The sequence below is a fragment of the Armigeres subalbatus genome, chromosome 2 (assembly GCF_024139115.2).
Source record: "Armigeres subalbatus isolate Guangzhou_Male chromosome 2, GZ_Asu_2, whole genome shotgun sequence".
In the NCBI taxonomy this organism is placed as follows: domain Eukaryota; kingdom Metazoa; phylum Arthropoda; class Insecta; order Diptera; family Culicidae; genus Armigeres; species Armigeres subalbatus.
Genome location: NC_085140.1, coordinates 298,995,022 through 299,021,990, shown reverse-complemented (window position 1 = coordinate 299,021,990; position 26,969 = coordinate 298,995,022). Strand labels below are relative to the sequence as shown.

The window sequence follows — 26,969 nt, the reverse complement described above, 5'->3', positions numbered from 1 at the left end:
ACGCGCAGATTCCGCCTTATCCTGCGCAAAAAAATATTTGCGTGAATATTTTCCCCTTGTCAGACACACAAATGAAAATGAAAATTGATGCAACGGGCAATATTATGCGTATGGATATTTTGAAATGTCTTCAATGACATTGAAACTTCTGTAAAAAGCTGAACATTTGCTTATTGATGCACGGTTTATCGAAGCTTCAAAGTTTTGTGTAGCATAAAAGAAAGCTATTTAACCCTTATGCGGCTGACAGGGTACTCGTGTTCCTTTTCAACTTCATATTTCAATGTCTTTTTATACCTGGAAGCTGAAACTCGGTGACATCTAAGAACTCTATAAAATGTAGCATTTTGATACAGAGGGGGACGGAGGGGCATTTGATATTTTTTTACCACGTGGAAGGCCGACAGGGTACCCGTGTTCCCATAAATTGATATTTTTATAACTTTAACAATTTTATACCGATTTAGATAATTTTGAAATAGAAATTCATATACTTTTTGCCCATTGTCAAGGTTTACAGCTTTTGTCCATGGTTATACAGGAAATCTTTGAAGTAAGGCTTAAGAATCTACACGCGTAATCAAAGGACTATTAACCAGTTTCAAATATGTTACACGCTCATTGCGCTTCTTAGAATAGTCGGTGTTTAGATTATATGTTCTGGGTCTCCAAAAACTCATGGAATAAGGCCTCAGTCATCCAAAAAAATCCCTGGAATAAGGTCTGCTTGCGTATATAAAGGTCTAACGTGCAAATTCAAAAACGGTACATTTCTTTATGGTACTTAGCATATAATGCGTTCACAGTATCCGGGGTCATCCAATAAATATCTGGAGTAAGGCCTTAAGGTCTACACGATCTTTCAAATAGAACGTCATCACTACATATGTTCTGTGCTATCCAAGAAATCTCTCGGTTAAGTCCTCGGTCACAGGCCTTAGGGTATATACGCGTGACCAAAGGACTTGTTTCAAAAGTGGCAGATGTTCTTTGTGGTGCTTAGAAGAGGCTCTGCGTTATTCAAAAAGTTCTTAGAATAAAATGTGAACACAACATATGTTCTGCATTATTCAAGAAACCTCAGTCATACTAGCAATCTCTGGAGTAATGTGGTCTGCCTACGTGTTTCACAAGGTCTTTCGTTCAAATTCAAATACGGTACATGCTCTTTATGATACTTAGAATAGAATGTGATCACTATGTTCTACGTTATCCAAGAAATTTCAGAAGTAAGGCACATTGTGATCTGCGATATCCAAGAAATTCCTAGATAAAGGACTTATGGTTTATACGCGTTACCAAAGGTGTATCGGCTAGTTTCTGAAGAACAATTTGATCTAAACATATAGTCTGATTTATCCAAGAATTTTCTGGTGTAAAGCCAAAGACAAACAGACATAGCACTCGAAAATATCTCATCTTAAAGTGATTTACTGACCAACTCAAATATTTATTAGTTGGTCAATCCACTACTTTGGGGCGCGTGCGTCGATTTTGTTTGAGATTGACGTTTGCTCACTAGTGACACCTGGTTCGTGATTTGCTTAACTCTTAAATGCGCAATGTTGTTTTAAAACAACAAACCGAAAATACGTTTAATATTGTGAATGATTTTTATGGTTATTTACGTAAAAAATATTTCCGGCGATTTCTAAAAAAATCGCTTTGCGCCTTTATGAACCATTAAAGTCAGAGTAAACAATAGATGCCATTAGTGTTCGCGTGACGATGAATTTAATAGCCTAATGTTCCATGTATTATGTCTGTTCGTCTGTGGTAAGGCCTTAAGGTCTACACGAGTAACCAATGGTCTTTTGACCTGTTCTGTCCATGATTTCATAGTTGACGTATCAACCATTTGAAATTTCAGCGAATTTAACTTATTACGCGTTTACTAGGGCAATTCAACCGCTGCAACATCGATACGTTGCTTGTTCCAAGCCTCATTTGACTGCTTACGGATTGAAATGCTTTAAATTTGTGATGTTAGGCCCTGAATTATTCGAAACACATGCGAAAGTGTAATGTTTGTTACGTCAACTATGAAATCATGGGCAGTGTTGTAGTATTTCCCATGCCACACCACTTGCTTCTCAGTAAGTTACAGCAGCTGTGGTGTGACTATAGCTACAGGTCTATTTTTGACGCAAGGCGTCATATGTGGAATTGTTTTGTAACACAGAAAGGTCATTGTCCTACCCATGATTCTGGCACTTATGGTAAAAACATACCATATGGATAACTAAAAATCTAATACTATCAATATTGTATCAATTTCTAGATCTTGAAAAATACCATTTCAACATTTCAAAATTATTCAGAGGTTTGAAAGTTTATCAGTGGTGGAAAATATACTATCGTGGAACTTTCGAGAATTGTAAAGAAGAATACTATTCCGAAAAGCTCCTGAGAGCCTGTGAAGGATTTTTTTTATTGCAAGAAGTTTTCAATGATGTTTTCAGATTTTCCAAGAAGTCTTGAAATTTCGTAGTGGTACGGTCCAAGTGAATAATGGTTGGGATTAACCACATATTCTGGACATGTTTCAAAGCTATCAAATATAGATCAATAACTGCGTCAATTATTTGGGAAAGATAGTCTATAAGGCACAAGAGGTGCTCATTATAGTGTATATATTTATATGTATCTTGTGTGGCTAGTACAATGGATACACTATGCTCAGGGTATTGAAAAAGTTTTTCAACTCGAAAACATTCTAGAGCGGAACGAGAACCAAGCTCGCCATCTTCAGATTGTCAATCCCACGCCTTTGCACGCAAGGCGTACTCAGCCAATACTCTTCCCGCCGACAATCACTGGATATTGTAACGCATCGTTCGCTGTGATCTTTCGTTCGATACAGTTGACATCCGTGATCCAATTTGACTGACAACGAGGTAGTGATCAGAGTCAATGTTCGGACATCTAAATGTCCGCACATCGATAACATCCGAGAAATGGCGCTTTCGGATATTCTTTCGTGCATTCCCTCTGGCAGACGTAGGCCGTTGTCATTGGTAGCGGAGTGAAGGCTCTCCCTACCGATCATGGGACGGAAAAAGTCCTCTCTACTGACCTGAGAGTTAGCGTCTCCGATAACAATTTTCACGTCATGCTTTGGGCACTCTCCGTCTCCATATAAAACGTGTCCTTCACGTCTCTGAGAATAAGCACTTTAATAAAAAAAATGGTAGACGTAGTAGCGGACACCTTCCTACGTAACTGATACCAAATAGTTTTTCGTGGAAAGTTCCTATTGTTGAGGAAACCAGCGTTAGATGTCTTTCGTCATACAAACTTCAGGTGATTAACTCATGCTGGCTATTTTTATTGATGCTGGCTATTATTATGAAACCAGCTACTGTATGTGATTGAAGAATTTACCCCGTATTCTCAACACACAGATTCGTTCGCTAATGGGTTTCCACCTCATTACTACTCGCTTCATCTGCTTGCCCATCACTACGCAACCAACTCCATTCTCTGATTTTTTGCCGCCGCTATGATAGATGTAATATTTGAATACAGTGTTGGTAGTGGGATCCACGGCTTTGAATTCACGTTCTCCAGATCTACGCCATCGGATTTCTTGAATAGCGGCCACGTTCACTCCAACCTTCTGTAGTTCACGAGTCAGAAGGCTCATGCTGTTTGAGCCACAGCTCTTGCTGGACAGACGCTCGAGGCGTACCTTCTCACTCTAGCTGATGTCAGAAGTGCCTAGGCTGCATTACCAGCTAAGTACACAACCCTTAGCTGGCGGTTTTTTGGCATCGGTCGACCGACGGAAGCGTGAAATAGGAACTTGTGGGGACCAGAGCTATGTTGGGCGCTCCTTCCTTGATGTCAACTCACCATTTTGCAGACCTGTAATTCATATTACCGCTGAGCTATGAGAGGTCCAAGATGCACTGCACATCGCAGTATTATAATCTCAATTTCTCAATTAAAATCTCAAAATTCTTAACCTTAAAGAAAATCAAATTTTAACACTACTATCATATTGTCGCAAATTATTTTTTTAGAATGCCGCGGCGGTCTTACTCTCGCAGATTAGACTGCGAAGGTAAACGTGAGGATTGTTGCCGAGTTAAACAAGGGGCAATTGCCCCGCTCGAAAGTACTTCTTTTGGCATACTATGGGTAAAATTTAGGTTGACTCTGTTGTGTTTAATTACTGTTGTGATTACCGGAGAAGCAGAAATTCGCATTATTTGGATTTTTCTCGAAAAGCATAATATTTTGGAAAAGAATATTTAAAATTTCTCCGAAATAGACAGCTAGTAATGTAGATCAGAATTCCAAAATTTCGTTCGGGATCCCATATTTACAAAATATTTTTTGAAACTAATAAAATTAATCAGAGTTTTCAAATTTTCTCAGGATTCCTAAATTTCTTTTTCTTCTAGTTTAACATCACACACCCTGAGATTTTACCACAAAGGAGTGTTTATTAAGCATTTCTATGGTTAATTAACTGCAATTTTTCACAGCCAAGATATTATTTTTGCCTTTTTTATATCTTTAGGCCACTACTCATGGAAGAAGTTAGGAAAACTTCTTAAACCAGATCGAATCTTGCTACCAAATTTTATCTACAAAATTTTTGCCATTTGAGCTGAGCATGCCCTTGCAGTCATATTTTCATAAAAAATAGGAGGTACCTCATGCTATGCAAAGGTCTGAAGGGGTATCACTCATGGAAGAGGTTGCAAACCGCTGTATTAAACTCAAATTTCAACCGATTTTCGATCTTTAGGCACCAAACGAAAGTTGTAGGTTCCCAGAATAAGGCCCGGTAGTAATTCAACAAAATTGACCTCTCTAGTCCCAGAGAAATCTGTACTAAAGAGGAACTCAATTTGGTACCTAGTTTTCAAGTTTCGTGCTACGATTTTTTTTCGTAACCATCCATTCTGGTGAATTGTGTGTACAATCAATAGTGAAAATCTTCTGTGGCTTCCAAATGCCACATTAGGAAGGTTAAGGGAAAGTTTTATCTGTTTGTGGACATTTTGAATTCTATGCGAGTAAATTTGTATTTGTTTTTATTGCTGTCACCACAAACTCTATAGGAAATTTAGGATTGTTATGGACATAGTATCTAAGTATCTAAGCATATGAACAACATATCAAAAGCATTTTAAAAGTCATCAAAATCGCTTGGCCCGCTTCATTGTATATTTTCGGGTACATGGTGCTCAACGACGCTCGAGCACATTAAACGAACGATCACCTATTCTGCGATTTTCTAAGAAAACATTGATGTTCTTTAATTTTCTATTTATTTCTGTAGAAACCATCTTGCCCACCCTATCCGTCCATTCCGATGGACTTCACACAGATATTACACTCCGAATCCGAGTGTATTTCTCGCATTGGATATCGATTAGTTGGCTCGTAATTGTGTAGCGTGTGTATTTACTGCCCTTCTCACGGTTTTACGGGCAACGACATGTGATTAGTCCAAGGTGTCCCATCGTTTGATCCTGGTCCAGGTCAGTTCGAGGGGTACGCTCCCGTTGACGGCCTGGAGGTGAAAAGCTACTGGTTTCTGATAAGAGTGAACTCACGAGGAAAAGTCGCGTTTTCGCAGTGCTACAACAGCAACGCATACATTCATGCACAAGGATGGCGTACTGCTTTGCTGCTGCTACACACTGCTCTGGTGCTTTTTTGTTATGTAAAACCACCCCTCGCACGGTCAGGCTTTCCATAACCTCATTTCAGCGTGTAGTTTCTGCCTTGACATCTAGTACTCGGTGCTTATTGCTGCTCTCGTACTCCCAAAAAATATTATCCGACATCATCATCGCATCACGGGAGACATACGTTTTGATACCAACGAAGCGGACGCGTGCCCCACAGCCTACCGAGCCTACCACGATGCGCTCATAGTGTGTACGCGATGCTTATTGACATTGGCCAGGACGAGCATGATTATTATTGAAGTTTGAAAACTCTCCTATTTTGAACCCATCATTGATGGTAGTGTGAGGCGAAATCCAACGCGACGGCCGACCACAGTGCGTCTAAAATACGATGATGAGAGAAAATCGTTTAGTGAGGGGATGAGAAGAGTGCTTCAGTAGTGACGGATTTTGGGATTACAATAATTGACTAGTCAAGTGAATGATGTTGATATCGTTGCCTTGAAGAGGAGCACTATCCTGGAATGTAGCCTCATCCAATATATCTAAGTGGAGACTAATGCTCATCAAATCGTGATTAACCAGATGGGATACAAAATCATTATAGGTATTTTGAAGATGATTAGTAGTGGAACAGTATCGAACGGTGTGTTGTAATTAGTCTATAATTAGGTGGTGTGTTCAAGAAAATCAAAAAAAAAAGATTACGTATTTAGGATCATTCATTAATAAATGATTAATGCATATTCTGAATACTATCATCGAGTCTATTGTGTAGTTCTTATCGTAGTGAGAAAAAGCCATTTGGCAAGTTTTTAGGATTGATTTTGAAGAAATCAGCTTATAGGCTTACAAAAAAGTGTCAGTGAATTAATGGTTGGTAGCAAGCAGATATTGGGCTGATGAACATGCTTAATTTTAACAGAAGGCAATAGCTATATGGATTCATACTTATATAAATGTGTGGTGTTAGTAATGAATCAATGAAAAAAATAAAGCATGGTAAAATTACGTATGATGTATACAGTGATAGTTTTGTAATTTGGAAATCTACATCAAACAAAGAAATCTTCTTTACTGATGATGGGAAAGTTTTGGAATAGTACGCCGAGTGGTGTTCAAAAGTATATACGAGTGCTAAATGTGTATACACGTTCAACTTCGCATCAATGGACATTTGCTCAATGGTACCATCGCCTGGCATCCTCGCTCACCATCTGTGTTGAGCATGTTGTGTACTATCTACCTATTATGATATGATATGCCTTTTTAAGATCTTCCCGTACTAATGACCTGAAGTGGAAAACGATGATCCTTTATAAAACAATCAATTACATAACCGATGACAAGATGCGACTAATCAAAGTTGGTTTTTGTAGCGTGTGTTCTACTATATGAATGAGTTAAATTTTGTGCCTTTAACCAGATTTATTTATTTGAACACGACGAGTAGGGTGGTGCATATTAATTTAAAACGTTGAAAACAAATTTTTTCATGCTTCATGGTCGGCTACAGTCTAGAATAAGTTGCAGATCTTACAACATCTTACATGCCAGAATTTGAGACGCAATTCGCAAGCTATCCAAACTCCAGGACAACTTTGAGAGCTTGGAAGCCTTGGTTTATTTGGTAGACCATTTGATTCAAACTACAGGACAATTTGGAGATCTTGAAACATCTCATATGCCTGGACTGCGTTTCAAGTGAAAGACAAAAAATCGGAGGACATAATAGGGTTGATACCGCGGCTGGAGGTACTTTGGAAGCCTTGGTTGATTCATTAGACCATTTGATTCAAACTCCAGGACAATTTGGAGATCTTACAACACCTTATATGTCTTGTTTTGAGACGCAAGTGAAAGACAAATACTCAGAAGACAAAATTGGGTTGATACCGCGACTGGGGACATCGTGGAAGCCTTGGTTGATTCGGAGGACCATTTGATTCAAACTCCAGGACAATTTGGAGATCTTAAAACATCTCATATACCTGGACTTGAGACGCAAGTGAAAGACAAATACACGGAGGGCATGATTTTGATGATACCGCGGCTGAGGACATCATGAAGGCTTTGGTTGATTCATTAGACCATTTGATTCAAACTCCAGGACAATTTGAAGATCTTACGACGTATCATATGCCTGTATTTGAGACATAAGTGAAAGACCAATACTCAGAAGACAAAATTGGGTTGACACCGCGGCTGGGGCATCGTGGAGGCCTTGGTTGATTCGGTAGACCATTTGATTCATACTTCAGGACAATTTGGAGATCTCATATGGCTGGATTTGGAGAGATCTTACAATACCTCATGTAAGACGCAAGTTAATGTATTTAAAAATATCCAAAGGTCAATAAATTAAGTGAAATACTAGGAATATTATCAAAAATTCCTTTTACGTCACATTCGGTTTACGTCCCCCCCATTAATTGACGTAAAAAGAGGATTAGTGTATTGACTTTTCCAAATGAATGAAAGTATGCGTGATTCCGCAGTATTCCTTTCAAATTGTTTGTGATAGTTTTGCTGCAACTGGATTACCACCCACTTTTATTTTACACATCCTACACAGTGACATTAGTGTTGGTGATTCTGGCTTTGGATAAGTCAATATTTAATGAAAGGGATTAATTGGCGTAACTAGCCTAGGGGGCAATAGCCTTCATCTATTTTCTCTAAGTTGAATCTCATTTAAAAAAATCTCCAACATTTTACCATCTCATAAAGTTATCAGTGGTAATGTGACAAATACGGTCCAACCACCTAAGGCAAATTGCGGATCAATCACACTCATTCATATTTTCTTTTCTCAAGCACGTGCTTTCTGTTGCAGCCCACAGTATCGAAGTGTGTTTGTTTACCAGCCGATGATTGCTACAACGACTCAAATTAATAGCATATGGCTTTTGGGTCTAAGTGTAGTAGCGCTCGACTAGCGTCAGGTTTCCAACGGTGGGCAGCGGATATTTTTGCATATTTTATAAATATTTTATCTTTCTCAAATGAAAACTAAATAAAATGATGCAACATTCTTTCATGGATTCCGACGGGAATCCTCCAAGGATTCCGATGAAAATCCTTTAGTGATTTCGACTGGAATGTTCCAGGAATTTCGACGAGAATCTCCAAAGGTTTCCACGGAAATCCTTCAAGCATACCGAAGGGAAACTCGTGGGATCATGACGGAATATCGATGTCGGGATGTCGGGATGTCGATGGAAATTCTCCAAGGATTACGACATGTTACGGAATGTTCCAGAGATCGTCCACCCGCCAGGAATTCCGACGGGAATATTCCAGTAATTTAAACGGGAGTATTCAGGCCCTCCTTAGCCGTGAGGTAAGACGCGCGGCTACAAAGCAAGACCATGCTGAGGATGGCTGAGTTCGATTCCCGGTGCCGGTCTAGGCAATTTTCGGATTGGAAATTGTCTCGACTTCCCTGAGCATAAAAGTATCATTGAGCTAGCCTCATGCAAAATGGTATCCTGGCTTAGAAACCTCGCAGTTAATAACTGTGGAAGTGCTTAATGAACACTAAGCTGCGAGGCGGCTCTGTCCCAGTGTGGGGATGTAATGCCAATAAGAAGAAGATTCCAGGGATTCCGTCGGAAATTCTCCAGGAATTGCAATATGAATGTTGGTATTTTGTGAGGAATGTTCCAGGCATGAAGAAGCCAACCGAAGCAAACCGCCGAAAGACTCCGAACTGAATCTTCGAGAAATTCCAAAACAAACCATCGATGTATTCCGAAATGCATTGTCGAATGATTCCATAGCAATTCGTCGAGGGATTCCGAAGCTAATCGTCAGAGGGATTCCGATCATCTAGGGATCCCAAAGCAAATTATTGAGGGATGACGATGATGATGATGATGATAGTCCCGCCACATACCCCTACAAAGGTATGAGCTGGACGAGTTATCTTTAAGATAATTATATAAGATCAATGTAATCGGTTTTGCAAACAAACGGTCCGATTGTATATACAGATATAAAATCCAAAATAAAATTCCAGCGCGTTTTAGATCCAAGAACACAGCAACAATCGTATCTTTACGCTCTACATTTTCCTTCCATTTAGCTAATACCAAGTTCAATTTGGTTTCACAAGAATGACCATCTCGACTGTTTCGGTATCAGCAAGCTATTTCTATTCAAATACTCAAGCAGCCGGTTTTTTACTACATTTTGAAAAATTTTCTCTAATGTGTGCAACATATTGATAGGACGAAACTCTTCGGCTTTAATCGTCCCAGCAACTTTTTGAATCGGAATCACTAGAGATTCCTTCCAAACTTGTGGCACGTGCCCAGTTCATAAAGATTCATTTATAAGGTCCAGCAAGTTGTGTCCGATGACATCAAAGCAGTCTTGTATTACCTTGGCATTAACATTATCGACTCCAGCCGTTTTTCCAATTGAAAAGCAAATATTTTCAAGTTCTTCTAATGTTATTGGGTGAAATACATCAAATCTACAATTAAAATTATTCGGCTGTTTTATTTCTTCAGGCTCATCAACTAACTCAATAGACTGGTTAATCAGTGAGACACTGTTGACGAAATATTGATTGAATTTATCTGCAATAACTTGTTCTGACTGTTCTAATGTGCCATAGAAGGTTATGGATCGCGGTTTGCTACTATTAGGATTTAACAAGGATTTCAAAATTTTCCATAACTCTTTGCTGTTGTTTTGATGCTGATCAATTTTCCTCTGAATATATTCGCATCTCGTTTTTTTCAACATATGCGAATATTTATTACGCGCGAGCTGATATCTTTTTCAATGAATAGCATTATTACTTCTACAAAATTTTCTGTACAATTTGTCCCTTTCACGTTTGAATCGTAAAAGATCCAGATTGCACCAGCTGTTCGAGTTTTTCAGAGATACATATTTATGTTCTATTAGATTATTGGTACAGGTTTTCAAAACGTCAGTAAGAACAGCTGATTTTGATCTAACGAACCGACGTTTGATTGAAAATCCACGTTTCTTGCGACAAGACCCGAGATAGCTTGTTTTGAATATTTTCTCCAGCACTTTAATTTGATAAGATCACTATTATTATCACTATTATCATCTACGTTAATTACTAGAGTTTCATGATCGGTTATTTTCAAATCACAAATCGTTACCGTACTAACGGAATCGAAATTAGAATATACATGATCAATTAAAGTTCTACTGTGCTGAGAAATACGTGTATAATCGAAGACCTTTTGTTTCAAATCAAAAAGTCTGCTAACCGTTTCAAATGGTTCGAATTATGGATGTCACACCAATTGATATTAAAATCGCCAGCGAGTATATTTAATTTACTAGGATCTATGAACATCTCCAACCAGTTCTCCAAAATTTCAACAAATCGCTGGTCATTTGAACTGGGAGAGTGATATAAAACTCCATAGTTACCCATCTTCATGCCACGTTCAACTGCAATGCCTAAGAACCAGTTACCATCACAAACTTCGTTCAATTGAAGCTTGAATTGAACCGATTCTTTGACATAAATAGCAACACCGCCAGTGTGTCTTGAATGTGATAAACAAGCAGCTACACTGTAACCCGGGATACTGTACTGTTCGAAAGAATCACTGTCAACGATATGCGTTGCAGGTACAAAGACTAAAAATGGACGTTTTTCTTCTACAATCGTACGTAGAGCTACGTAGTTTGTAGAGAGACCTGCAATGTTCAAATACAAAATATCGAATTTATTTACATTCATACTAGAACTTGGTTGCTATTCATTGAAATGCAAGCTGCTCTTTTTGCGATCAACTAATCTTTTATACACTTTGCATTCAGTACTGAATGCTCCGTGTTTAACGTCCAAATTCGTTTTACGTTCTTGATTCATTTTATTACAATTAACACATTTCAATACAGATGACGTGCATTCAGATGTCTTGTGAGGTCCACTGCACTTAGAGCACGCGATAGCGTTTTTGCAATCTGTGCTCATGTGCCCAAATTCCCACATTGGAAACACCTAAGAATACTAAATCTCAGGAACAACAAGGCACCGATCAAACCTTATATTTACTTTCTTCGCGGTCAACAAACAGCTATGACTGTCTTTATCGACTTCAATCACAACGTTACGTTGTACTTGTTGTATTTGAAACGAGGATTTTCAAACACCCCTATTACTTTTACATCATTGATAGCGATGTCTTCATTCTGATCTTTTAAAATCTGAATGAAGTCATCGGAGGAAAGTTTCTCGCTCATGCCCATCACTTTCAGCCTTGGCACCGATGAGGGAACAACAGCTTTGTAATTTTCACCCAACTCGCTTTGAATACCCTCTTTCACAACATTAATACTATATCCTGTTGCACACTCAGCAATAATAGAGCCGTTTTTCCCGTTTCTAAAGTTACTGATTTTGTGTGTTTTTGGATCTAATTTGGTGGTCAAAAATTTCCGAGTATCATCGCTACTCTGGTTGGACTCTTTCGGTTTTATCACTATAACCGGACGAGCCTTACGAACAACCTTCACATCATTAGCGGTCGTACTTTTTGTCTTAGCTTTATTACTACTATTACTTTTCATCCCAGTGCACTTCTTCTTAACAATATCCATGAAACTAACCTTTTCATTAAAACATCATCAGACGGCGTCGTCTGCTTCCTGAACCTTTCGCTTTTTACCTCTGGGATTAAGTGCCGACTCCGAAGTCGAACGAGATGAACCTTGCATTACATTCATTGCATCTACTTTACTGCGCGCATCAAATTGTAAAATGAACCTTTCATATTTTCCAACTCATTTCCAATTAAATCCCGAAAACCAGAGACTGCATTGTCTAAGGCATTTTGTACCTTTTTCCCCAATTGCTCGAGGCAAAGCATCGAGAGACTTCAAATTAAATCTTCAAAGGATTACGAAGCACTAAGTTAAGACCCCCTAGTCCCAGTAGTGACTCTCGACGTGAGGAATGCTTTCAATAGTGCCAATTGGGCAGCTATTGCAGATGCGCTCCTGCGTCTTGGAATTCCCGAGTACCTGTACAAGATTCTCGGAAGCTACTTCCAGAATCGAGTACTGGTATACGACACGGAGGCGGGTCGGAAGTGTGTTGACATAACCTCAGGGGTTCCGCAAGGTTCCATACTGGGTCCGGTGTTATGGAACGTCATGTACGACGGTGTCTTGAGGTTGAAGTTCCCGGTGGGCGTGGTAATCGTTGGCTTCGCTGACGATATTACGCTGGAGGTCTACGGCGAATCGATCGAAGAGGTGGAGTTGACTGCAGCCCACTCGATCGCAATTGTGGAGGAGTGGATGAGTTCCAGGAAGTTAGAACTGGCTCACCACAAGACTGAGGTGGTTGTTGTTAACAACCGAAAGTCAAGGCAACAAGCGGTGATAAGGGCAGGCAACTGCACGATCACCTCTGAACGCTCAATCAAACTCTTGGGGTAATAATCGACGATAAGCTCACCTTTGGTAGCCACGTCAATTACGCCTGCAAGCGTGCCTCCACAGCTATAGTGGCATTGTCCCGGATGATGTCCAATAGCTCTGCGGTTTATGCCAGCAAGCGCAAGCTTCTGGCTAGCGTTGCTCTGTCCATACTGAGGTATGGGGGGCCAGCTTGGGGCACGGCCCTGCGTATTAACTGCTACAGAACGAAGTTAGAAAGTACGTATAGGCTCATGTGCCTAAGAGTTGCGAGCGCGTACCGCACCGTGTCGCACGATGCACTCTGCGTCATGACCTACCTATGCCTATTGACATCGTTATCGGTGAAGACATAGAGTGCTTTGAAATGCGCGGCACGAGAGGCATCCGCAGGACTGTCAGGTTGGCCTCAATCACAAAACAGATAGGCATCATAGAACAAACTGTAAATTTCAAAGTAGGCTCTTTGTGTATCAACAATCGACGAATGGCCTACTAATGGTTATCCAAGGCGAAAGAAAGAGAAAGCAAAGCATGCGATGCTGCTCTGTCTAATGCGCGTTGTTCAGTAAAGCTTGACTTCCACCGCAAGGTTCGCTAGCGTTCTAAAAAAGGACCACATTCCACGGCAAAGATGCCTATATGTTATGTGCCTCAATGGTCAAATGGCAGCGTGCGTGGGACAGTTCCACTAAGGGTAGATGGACACATAGGTTGATACCGGAGATAGGTACGTGGGTCAAGAGGCGCCATGGGGAAATCACTTTCCACCTGACCCAGGTCCTTACAGGCCATGGTTGCTTCAGACAGTACCTACACCGGTTCGGACACTCGGCCTCGCCCGAGTGTCCGGTGTGCGTTGGTTTAGAGGAAACGGCGGAACACGTGTTGTTCGTGTGCCCGCGTTTTCGCACAATGCGTGACCACATGCTTGCCACATGTGGTCTGGACACTACCCCGGACAACCTAGTTCGGAGGATGTGTAAAGATGAAGTTGGCTGGAACGCCGTTTTATCGGCTATCGTCCAAATCGTCTCGGGCTACACAAAAGGTGGCGCGTGGACTCGAGGGATGGCTAGTTCAGGCGCAAATAAGAGGTGGTCAAGGGTTCGGAGTCGGCTTCATGGGTCATACCGGTGCCCTGTGGTCGAACTCGATCCTTTTATCGAACAAGTGGCCGCGTGAAAAACAACATGGTATCGTCGCTTTCGCGGCGTCGGTCAACCAGGCGGGTTCCGAGCCCGAGGACGGAAAGGGTCCTCGTCAAGGCTGGGGCAGGCGTAGGCACCGTGTCGGCAAGTCCCTCTGTGTGCTGGCGAATAGGCCCTATCGCAGAAAGGTCAATTTGGGGTGCACGCGGCATCATCATTCTTGATACCAGTCGTGCAGAGGGAAGCAGGCGCGAAGTCGACCCTGCCCACCTTCCGAGGACATAGGGCGTGGTAAGGCCACCTGGAAAGCCGGCAATGCGCTGGCACGATACCATGGTGTTCTTCTCAAAAAGCGAGTCACGATGTTCGATGCTGCAAGGACACGCAGCTAACCTCGAGGGTGCGTTGTGCACTGGCATTACTTTCTGGTTGTACCGAAGGGACGATGGGCTTGGCGGCAATGGAAACGGTTTAGCTGGTCGGGGATGCAGTCCTGCCTCCCTCATTGAAGGTGGCCCCTAACCCAGCACTTCCTGGTCAACCCAGGATGTCTGTTGAGCAGATTCCCCCTCCATTGTTTAGGAAGAGAAAAGAAAGAAAAAAAAAAAAGACCCCCTAGTCCCCCCTTATTTACGCCAATGAAGGGATTGTTATATTTTTATTTGAAGATTTTTTTTGCCGTTTCACGTGAAATTATTGGGAAATTTTCTTCCCTAACGGCTAGAAAATACCACACAAAACTTCTTATTTCCAAATAATTCTCATAAAATCCGAGAATCAACCAATTCTCGATTTTTTTCAAATGAATATTATTGTTAGGATTTAGTCTATGTCTATTAATGTTGAAAACTTTTGTAAAATGTTCGAAAATTACGAGAATAAAATTAAAATTCTTAGTTTTGGAAAATAGAATTAATCAATACTTTGTTATCAAAATGATTCTACAGATCAAGCAAATTTTAGTTTTAAGTTCTAACGTTTGTGCTCGAGCTAACCGTAACACACTTTGTTTGTCAGCAAAAGAGAATGTTGGCACTGAGATTTGAACTGAAATATGTCTCATTTTTTATTCGTATACAGGCATACCTCGATAGTACGTAAACCTGCGTTATTTTAGTGTAACTACGTAGGTACTATCGAAGCGTACGTCAAAACAAGTTTTCGAAGTTTTCAAAGGCACCCCATTCAAAACGGAAACCCTGCACTGTCATTTTTATTATTCCACGCATGCGGCGACACAAGCACGCGTTGCTTCCGTATTGAGTGTTGTGCCCTGGAAAATGCGAGTACATTTAGTTTTGGATTTCGTATAAGGATTGTCCTTAAGGTTGCTCTGAATTGTCACTGTCGTTGCGACTCTATTGGCTCCATTGACGCTGTCCATAATTTCCTAAGTTATTTTATTTTCTCGTCTTTAGAATCGAGTTCACCTTTCTCGTACATCAAAGTGTAACGAAAGGGCTCTATGTTTACTCCAAAAACGAATTTTTCGATAAGTCGATAAAGTTTTTTAATCCGATTCATCGGACTGAGACGAACCAGCTGAGGGCTAAAAATCTCATAAATAAAGACATTTTTTTTTTTTTTTTTTTTTTTTTTTTTTTTAAACTAATTTCATTTGCTAATTATCTAATACATGCATTCATCTCTTAGACTAGGTGTTCCGTGTTTTCCTAACACTATCATCCTTATTTGCTATGTTACATTTTTAGTTATTATTAATACATTTCAATTGCCTCTGGCAGTTAGAATTTTTCCTCTGGTTGAATTGAACCATGTAGGAATTACAATGTTTTCAACTTAAACTAAACTTAACCTATTTTATACTAAGGGTACAAGGAGTTAATCGTTGCAATAGAAGATTGCAACGATTTTTGTCTAAAATTGGAAATTATTTTGTTGGACATTTGTTGCAATGTCTCAATATTAGAAATTCTATGAAGTTCATTGGTACTATACCACGGAGGCAACTTCAGAATCATTTTCAAAATTTTATTTTGAATCCTCTGGAGTGCCTTCTTTCTGGTATTGCAGCAACTAGCCCATATTGGCACAGCATACAACATGGCAGGTCTAAAAATTTGTTTGTAAATCAAAAGTTTGTTCTTAAGACAAAGTTTTGATTTTCTGTTTATAAGTGGATATAGGCACTTAATATATTTGTTACATTTGGCTTGAAGGCCTTCAATGTGATTTTTAAAAGTTAATTTTTGGTCCAGCAGAAGTCCTAAATATTTGGCTTCGCTAGACCAATTAATTGGAACTCCATTCATAGTGACAATATGTCTGCTAGAAGGTTTCAAATAAGAAGCTCTCGGCTTATGTGGGAAAATTATAAGCTGAGTTTTGGAAGCATTCGGAGAAATTTTCCATTTTTGCAAGTAAGTGGAGAAAATATCCAAACTTTTTGCAATCTACTACAAATGACACGAAGGCTTCGCCCTTTGGCTGAAAGGCCCGTGTCATCTGCAAACAAAGATTTTTGACACCCTGGTGGTAAATCAGGTAAGTCAGAAGTAAAAATGTTATACAATATGGGCCCCAGTATGCTGCCTTGGGGACACCAGCCCTTACAGGTAATCTATCAGATTTAGTATTCTGATAGTTTACCTGCAGCGAGCGATCTGATAAATAATTTTGGATCAGTTTAATGATGTACAGAGGAAAATTAAAATTCATCAATTTTACAATCAAACCTTCATGCCAAACACTGTCAAATGCTTTCTCTATATCAAGAAGAGCAACTCCAGTCGAATATCCTTCAGATTTGTTGAGCCGAATTAAGTTCGTAACTCTTAATAACTGATGAGTGGTTGAATGCCCATGGCGAAAACCAAATTGCTCATCAGCAAAAATAGAATTGTCATTAATATGAACCATCATTCTATTTAAAATAATCTTTTCAAACAGTTTGCTTATTGAAGAAAGCAAACTGATAGGGCGATAACTAGAAGCCTCAGCTGGATTTTTGTCCGGCTTCAAAATTGGAACAACTTTGGCGTTTTTCCATTTATCTGGGAAGTATGCCAATTGAAAACATTTGTTAAATAAATTAACCAAAAAGGATAAAGAGCTCTCAGGAAGTTTTTGATAAGTATGTAGAAAATACCATCATCACCCGGGGCTTTCATATTTTTAAAATTTTCTAGTAATAGATCTCACTGCATCCAAATTAGTTCCCAACGAAGGGTCGAAAACATTATCTTGGTTGAGAATCTCTTCGAAGCTGCGTGTAACCTGATGCTCAATTGGACTAGTGAGACCTAGACTAAAATTATGGGCACTCTCGAACTGCTGAGCAAGTTTTTGAGCCTTTTCGCCATTTGTTAATAAAATTTTATTTCCCGCTTTAAGCGCTGGAATTGTCTTTTGAGGTTTTTTAAGAATTTTTGTTATTTTCAAAAAGGGTTTCGAACTGGGATCCAACTTCGAGACATTATTCTCAAAGTTGGTATTTCTCAGAATAGCGAAACGTTTTTTAATTTCATTTTGCAAATCTCGCCAAATAACTTTCAACGCGGGATCGCGAGTTCTTTGGTATTGCCTTCTTCTCACATTTTTAAGACGGATCAGTAGCTGAAGATCGTCGTCAATAATAATGGAGTTGAATTTAACTTCACATTTCGGAATTGCAATGCCTCTGGCTTCGACAATTAAATTTGTCAAAGATACGAGAGCATTATCAATATCACTTTTGGTATCGAGAGGAATATCAACATCAAAATTCCTATCGATATACGTTTTATATAAATCCCAATCAGCTCTATGATAATTAAAAGTAGAGCTGATTGGATTATAAATGGCTTCTTGTGAGATTTCAAATGTCACAGGAAGGTGATCAGAGTCAAAGTCAGCATGAGTTACCAATTGGCCACACAGCTGACTTGAATCCGTTAAAACTAAATCAATTGTAGAAGGATTTCGACTGGAAGAAAAACAAGTAGGGCCATTGGGATATTGAATAGTATAATATCCCGCAGAACAATCTTCAAATAAAATTTTGCCATTGGAATTGCTTTGAGCATTATTCCATGAACGGTGTTTGGCATTGAAGTCACCAATTACGAAGAATTTTGATTTGTTGCGAGTCAGAATTTGAAGATCAGCTTTCAACAAATTCTTTTGCTGCCCATTGCATTGAAAAGGCAAATAGGCTGCAATGAAGGAAAATTGACCAAAATTTGTTTCAACCGAAACTCCCAAGGTTTCAAAAACTTTGGTATCAAACGAAGAAAATAATTTATGTTTGATACGTCTATTAATGACAATGGCGACCCCACCACAGGCGCTGTCAAGACGATCATTTCTGTAGATAAAATAGTTTGGATCTCTTTTAATGGAGAGTCCTGGTTTTAAATACGTTTCAGTTATAATGGCAATATGCACATTATGAACTGAAAGGAAGTTGAATAATTCATCTTCCTTACCCTTTAGAGAGCGGGCATTCCAATTTAGAACTTTCACACAATTATTTGGATCCATTGAAACGGAGTCCGATAACAATTTTTGTGTGTACTTTATACCAACCTGAACAGCTTCAGGAATGGTATTTGCTTTGAACATTGCATCAATCATGTGATGCAATTGTTCAGTTAAAAAATCAAAATCGGAAGCAGTCATGCTACCTGAATCGGCAACATGACCGTTATTTTCCGTTGGGACATGGGTATAAACCTCATTTTGAGAAGAGAAATTTGGTCTACCAGCAGCGATGTTTGCATAAGTAGGTACATTGGAAAAATTGGAATTTACTGAAGTGCTTGCTACCCGTTGACGAGCGGCAAAATTTGTTTGTGAATTGTGGTGGGTATGAATTGCTCGACCGGTAACCGGTTTCGAAATTTGAGCGTTTGAAAAATTTCTACCCGTCGAATCTGGGATCCGATTGGAATTTCCGTCATCAATTTTGCACGGGAATTCAAAACTTTTTGCGTGAAGGGCATTCCCAGAAATTGGATTTATGATTGCCCCCACAGTTTGCGCACTTAAATTTATTGGAATCTTCTCTCACAGGACATGCGTCCTTGGCGTGAGAGGTTCCACCACAAATCATGCATTTAGCATCCATGTGACAATGTTTGGTTCCATGACCCCACTTTTGGCACTTACGGCACTGGGTAGGGTTTTGGAAATTTCCCCCAGGCCTGCGGAAATGTTCCCATGTAACACGGACATGAGACATAATACAGGCCTTTTCCAAACTTTTCATATTATTTAGTTCACTTTTGTTAAAATGAACCAAATAAAATTCTTGAGAAATGCCCCTCTGGGAAGTACCAGAATGGGATTTCTTTTTCATCTTAATTACTTGGACTGGTGAAAATCCAAGTAATTGAGAAATTTCAATTTTAATCTCATCCAGTGATTTGTCATCACTGGGGAGACCTTTCAAGACGACTTTGAACAATCGCTCAGTTTTGTCGTCGTATGTGAAGAATTTATGGCACTTCTCAGTTAAATAGTGAAGAAGACGTTTGCGATCGTCAAAGGATCCCGGCAAAACGCGGCAGTCACCCTTCCTAGCAATCTGAAATGAAACCTTGATCCCCTGAAGGTTACTCAAAATCTCATTCCGGAAGCCAGAAAACTCGGCAACAGATACCACAATTGGCGGAATCCTTTGCGTTTTCGCATGAATCGAATCCCCTGGGCTAGAGGTAGATTCGATTTGCTCAATTCATCATTAATCAAATCGAACTGATTGCTCAGTTCGATTGGAGAAGAATGATTTCCGATATTTGAGTTAGAAGGAATATCTGAATTCTCCAGCTTCCTTCTATTTTTTCCGCGCTTGGGCAGGACGGTCTTGAAGGCTTGTTTCTTTGAAGGAAGTGGAGAATTCAGAGGCTCCCCCTTCCTCTTGTTTTTGTTAATACTCATTGCTGAGCGTGGAGACGTGACCTTCTAAGAGGTTTTTTCCCAGAACGGTGTCCCTGCAGGATTACCACCGCTTGTCGGAATTTTACTTCCGCAAACGGGTCCAACGTAAAACGAAGGCACGGGTCCTTGCAAAGATCGTAACGGGATCAGTGGGTACAAATAGCGCTAAGAAGCACCGTTGAAATTAAAATAGCTTCGGGTAGTATAAAAAACTTCCTTCCGCAAAGAGAGAAAGAACCGCACAGCACGAAAGCACGATGCGGTCTGATAAATGAAGACATAAAAAAAAAATCATTGGATCACAACTGCAACTAGCGTGGAGCTGATCTCTGACCAAAAAGTGCAACGTGGCTACAAGATCCCTTTCTATTCAACATCTCTCGGCCAAACATGAAGCTAATTTTTCATAAAATTAGGGAATTGGTTTTCAGGAAACTAAGGCATTGCTCCTACTAGAATTTCTTTCGTATTTCAGTCAGTAAATTATTTCATAACTTTGATTAAAATTTGTTTGGAAATTCAAAAATATTTCCAATAAATATTCCTTATGAACTTCATTTGTAAAAGACTTCTTATTTTAGAATTTCTCTTAGATTTATTTCAGATACTTTTCTAGGAATTCCTCCGAAAATTTCTCCAGGATATCCATCGGAAAACCTATCAAGAATTTAATAAAAAAAATCCTCCTGGGACTCAAGCCAGGAACTCCATCTCGCCACAGTTTTTCCAAAATATTCATTTAGAAATTTTTCACGGGACCTACTTTGAAGTTGTGAAAATTCTTTGGAATTTTTAAGGGAAGCTCTTTAGAACACGCAAGGAAAATTATTAGTGAATTTTTTTTTAGAATTTCTACGAGAAAATGACCTAAATTTCTACAGGAGAATGTTCAGAATATACACGGATTTTCTTTTTGGAATTTTTGAAATATACACAGAAAATTTTGCAAAATATGCAATATATACTTTAAAGAGTTTCCATGGGAAAATATCTGGAATTTTCACAAGATGCTCCTGAGTTTTGACGGAAAATTCTTCAGAGATTCCGCGGAAAACTGTTCGGAATTTCCATAGGAAATTTAATGGAATTTGCATGTTTTTTTTTTAATTTCTACCCGGAGACAAATTTGTTAGAATCAACCGGATTCTACAACAATAACAATATCTATTGTTGATACAACCACAAATAGGGTTGAATCAATTATGCGGTACATACGGTATAATTCACTGGTTAATTTTACTGTAGGGTAGGGAAAGCACCTGCCCGATCAGGAATGCATAACAAAATTATAACTCAATTCTATCAATGAATTATTGGCAGTGGCTGATTTTCTACTCGCCGCTATCACATCCCGGCGCTGTAGTATATGCGCAAAATAGCCAGCATGAGTTAAACGCCACAAATTTGTATGGCGAAAGACATCTAACGCGGGTTTTCTCATGATTAGGAACTTTTCATGAAAAACTATTTGGTACCGGTTATGATGGATGGTGTCCGCTACTACGCCTACCAAATATTTTTTCGATTAAGGTGCTTAATTTCGAGTAATCGAACCGTAGATGCCTTTCGCCATACTGATTTCAGAAAGTTAACTCCTTCTGTGCCGCTGTAAGCACGCTCAAAGCAGGCGATTCATTGTTGTTATTTAAAACAACGTGTGTTATAATTAGATAATTCGATAAAAATGTGTCTTCGTTCAGCTTTATTTTATATCAAAATTATAACAACATTAGTTATAATATTTTCATAAAATAATTACCTACATTTTTTGTAGACATTGGAAAAATTGACATTGGTAATCTCCTTCAGTATAACTTGAACCCGCTCGATATTAATACATAGCTGGAACAAAGTTAATTGCCTACATTATAGATGGAAATCCGGAGTGGTAGCGTACCAGATTTCTATCCGTGATGTAGGCAATTACCTTGAAAGTAGATTTTTGTACAGAAAAATTATATCAACGTTTGTTATAATGTTGATATGAATGTATCAACTTCTGTTTTAATTATGTTACGGCTAGAGGTATTTTTGATATAATTTTTGTTATTTTAACAACTAACCAGCAAAATTTATGACACATTTTGTTACAATATTTTTCTGAAATAAATAACTCCCCTTGTTATAATTTTGTTATGCATTCTTGATCGGGTGTCTAGCGTACTGGGGTCGTGGGATCAAAGTCCACCGAAGCAGCGGTTACCCTCCAATAACTTTTCCGAACTAAATCTATCACATGTACATATGCATAATCGAGTTTCAGACATAGTAATTAATTTCCACTCCGGGTGGCTTAATACCCGGCATATGGGCAATTAACTTTGAATGTACTTATTTCACTGGTTTGTTTCAGATAACACACAGTCTAGTTGATTCAACTCTCGTATATATGTTATATTCGTTTTAACCATGCTTTCCAGCTATCACTGTCAAATAATCAGGGATTGTAATGCTCACTCATTTTCACGAGAAGAGGATGCTCCCTCACGCATATTTTCGCCGAGAAATCCTTTTAAGGCCTGATGAGGGATAGATATTTGCCCCTCACTGTTCGAGACGCGAAAAGTTGATTTGCTTGTTTTCTAACATATTTTATCTTTTTCGTGCCTTCATCAATACAAACAAGAGTAGCCTTTTTGGAATAAATACTTATCTCAACAAGCAGTCAACGTAGAGGTATGGCTAGAGTGAGCACAACCCAGTGCTCTTTTTTTGGTTTTCTAGGTTCGAATCCCATTGCGGTCTTAATTTCTTTTATAGAAGCACACTGAAAATTTTCGCGAAAAATGAGTGAGGCGTAAGAATGATGAACCGAAAAAAGAATTTCATCAATTAGGCATGATTTTCGTTTATTTTTCAGGCCTGCTCTAGAGCTCTCTAGAGAAAAAAGAGCGAGTGAAAGCCGTTCCTCGTCACAGACTGCTCAAAAATATTCTCCCTCGGCCCGAAAATCATTTGTTTTTCTCTCACCGAAACGAAAATTACGAACCCTGCAAATAATACATCAGAACAATAATATTCATGGTTGTTTTCACTTACGAAATTTCTACTAAACTACTTTATTGACAATATGTTGATATCAACAAAAGGGGAAAAAGTGATTACAACAGAATTGAATTAGCTTCATGGCGAGTGAGAGTCATCTACCGTATCTTATAAGTCATAAGAACGAAATTATTATTGTTGAAGTCATACGATGCAGTATTGAAAAAAATAGGTTTGTTTGAATAAAGCAGTGAATCAGTGTTGAAATAACAAATTTGAAGATTGAAACAACAGTGCCTTCGTTGTTTGTCGCAACAAATTCAACAGTTGTTTCAATCGTACAAAATTCTTCTGCGTCAAAAACTATCGGTTCTTTGGGAAAGTTGACCTTAAATAAGCCAAAGACTCGATTTTGCGAATAAAAATTACGCCAAAAATTAAACGGAAAAAAATTACGGAAAAAGTCATTTTTTTTACGGAAAGCTGTTTTGTTTTCTGGAATTTTGAATGAATTGCTTTGTATGGAAATTTTTTGGAATGGAAAAACATTTCGTGCAAAACGGTTATAAATGAAGAACAGTTTGACCAAAAATTTCACTTGGCCAAAGCGACAATCGGCCAGAAAAATAGTTGTCTCTAACAGTTTGGTGACCGAAATGGTCGTTTGGCCGATGTGTCAACAAGCCGAAAATGCCTTTTGGTCGTAATGGTCGCTTGACAGAAAGGGCCGTTTTGCCGAATTGATCAAACATTTTGAACCGTCTAAGACTAGTTAAGTTCTCTCCATTTAATTCCACCAATGATTTCGATATCTTTACAGATACGTTGTGGTCGAAATACGTATCTGCAAAGATATCGAAATAATTGTTGGAATTGAATGGAAAGAACTTAACTCGTCGTAGACAGTTGAATACATTCGCCATTCGGCGAAAAGCCATTTGTTCGAATGTCGCTTGGCCGAATAACACGGTAAACCCTGGGTGCTGCGGATAGAGCCGCTTTTGTGCTCTCAAGCGAGTGGCAGGATATTTTGAAATCAATCCCATAAGCAAAATTATTTTGCAGTTACTTGACTGTCAAACATTTCCCGCTCTTCGAATTTCTCTTTCCATGCTGCATGAAGGCGCACAAATGCGCGAGACTCTACATGACTTTACGATGGATTACATATATTCCTGCTCCAATCAGCTGCTGAATCTCGTGAAATCTCATAACGAGTGCATTTTAGTTGCATTCCTACTAATTTTCTACTCGAAATATAATGTGAATATATTTGTTAAAAAGAATGCAAAACTCAAACTAAGTTTATTTTTATTTTTTCCCCAAATAATAACAATACTTCTCAATATAAGATCTAAAACGAACATAACCACAACCTTCAATGTTTGGCTCCGGCACAATAGAAAATTTTGGCTTCACTTTGACAACCAAATCGATTCTATCCGCACCACCCAGGGTAAACCGAGTTCCATTTGGAGGAATTATATAAACGATTGTCCGAAACGGTTGTTGGGTCGAAAATGGTTAGACAAAAAATGTAATTGGCCCAACAAAGTTGTTTGCCCTAGCTGAAACTACCGTCTGGTCGAAATAATCGTTTAGTCGAAAATATCGTTTTGCCGAATAGATCATTTAGCCGAAAATTACCTTTCTGCAAAACACTCCGACACTTTAGGCAAGATGTCCATTTCGGCCAAATGGCCTTTTCTGTCAAACGACCATTTCGGCCAATTGAGCTATTCGGCCAACGGATTTTTTCAGTCAAAGGAACTGTTCTGCCGAACGACATTTTCGACAGTATTTATCTTTCGACCAAACGACATTTTCGGCGAAATAATTTTAGGCTAGATGGGCTTCAGATAAATGGTTTTTTCGGACAAATGCCATGACGACCCTGCTCGTTCAAAAATTCTATTTCAACGAGAAATTCTCTGGATTTCAACTGAAGTCCTAAAACACAGTAATAAAGTTTAAAAAAAACTGTTTGTATAACGACTGTTTCTTTTGAGTTTCAGTAAAAAAAAACTGCTACTCAGTCTTCATTTAGTAAAACGAGTTTGTTATTTACCCAACGTTTCGACACAGTATTTTCCCCCTGAGGAAGACACAATTCCCGTATTGAAACGTTGGGTAAATGACATACTCGTTTTACTAAATGAATACTGAATAGTCGATTTTAACTAAAATTAAAAAAAAGAAATCCTTCGGAATTTGCAATCGAAGCTCATAGTTTTTCCAAGGAAATCATTGGTATTTTCTCGAAAATTTCAGTGGAGTTTCATGGTGATGAGTTGGAGATATCTATCGAAAAATTCTGCGAATTTCTTCGAATTTGAAACGGCGTGGAAAATCATAGTTCAGCGGCGTGACAAATTTTAAACGGCGGCGCACCGATGCAAAATTGTCGGCGGCGGCGCACCCATCTAAAATAGCAGCATTGATAACTTAATAGTCTTCCACGGATCATCATCGGGTATTGGTACTAAACTCGTCTTAGACGGTTGAATACATTCCACTAAAAAGAGCTTAAAATATGTGTTCTGCATATTAATTACCTACCATGTGATTTTTTTTTAATTATTTAGGATTTTTTTAAACATGATGCAAAGATTTTGGTGGCAAATTGAAGTCACACGATCAAAAATACCAGCGAAAAGTACCGTGTTAAAACAGAATCCTTTGCATTCCTTTCTTGTAAAAAATACATACCCACGGACAGACAGATATTTGCTCAGAACTCGTCGAGCTGAGCTGAGTCGATTGCTACCCGAGTAGACGAAAATAGCTCAATAATATCAAATGTTGATAAGATAACAAAATGAGATATGGTCATGATTGATATAAGAGATTAAAGATCAGGCGACAATATCAATATTTTGCACTAAAATAACATGAGGATATCAAGATATGTTATTTGTAACAAGTGATCGATATCAAGTGCCATTATTTTGTTCTTATCCATAACATATCTTGATATTTAAATGATATTTCGGTGCAAATTTTTGATATTGTGGCCTGTTCTTTTATCTCTTATATCAATCAAGTCCATATCATGTTTTGTTATTCTGTTCATGGCTTTTGCCCGGGTATGGGTCTCTGAGGCTTCTATAAAAAGAATGTTTTACGAGAAAGGCAAAAACGTTAAGCACTTGTGCACTTGACCAGTTAATTATATCCCACTTAATTCAATCACTTGATTGTTAACTTATAGATACGTAAAGTTTTGGGACTGAGTGGTGAAACTGAATAGTCTCATATTTGAGTATTGACTAGGTATAGTCTGTAAAGGCATGGCAAGGAAGTATTCAGTATTAATGCGCTTCAAATCCAAAAATTAAGATTTCTACTAATTTATTTTTCTAACAAGAAAAATTAATTCTCTGTTTTTCTTCTCCTTCACTTACAGTTTTGGCAACCGGACCAGTATCGCACACGGTGATGGGGGTGTGCCCCCTGACGGGAGATGCAACCACCCCAACGTTACATACCGTCAGTTTCTGATTTATACGGTACAGACGAAATAGAATTCCTCCTGGACGAAATACGGGATCTCGAACCGGCCTGCTGTCAGCTAGAGGACATTCAAGTACGTACTTCCAAATCAAAGAACAAGACACTCATCGGCCATAAAACGCTGTTGAAAATTCAGAACGGAAAATGGGATAAGGACGAAGAACAAGCGCCGTATCTAGGATAATGGTGCATCGTAATTGTTTTCAGCCAACGATTATTCATAATGTGCAATCATAACAAACCTATCGTAAAAATCAATACACGCTATAGAAATAATGCATTTGATTCAATAAATGTATGCATCTGGAAGGCTTGTTTGCGATGTTTGCTCTCGGCACATTTTACAACGAGTGCTGAACGTCCT

General features: G+C 38.9%; 1 protein-coding gene across 4 annotated transcripts in view; it reads left to right on the top strand.

Moving 5' to 3' along the window:
• LOC134216603 (uncharacterized) overlaps positions 1-26,969 on the top strand; it is a 79,499-nt gene that overhangs the window by 31,613 nt on the left and 20,917 nt on the right. The window contains exons 2-3 of one of the 4 annotated variants that reach the window (XM_062695468.1): positions 5,738-6,258; positions 26,499-26,678. In XM_062695468.1, the coding sequence (XP_062551452.1) occupies positions 26,556-26,678 (123 nt within the window). In that variant the 5' untranslated portion in view covers positions 5,738-6,258; positions 26,499-26,555. The other 3 variants (XM_062695470.1, XM_062695467.1, XM_062695469.1) reach the window with 3 other exon arrangements.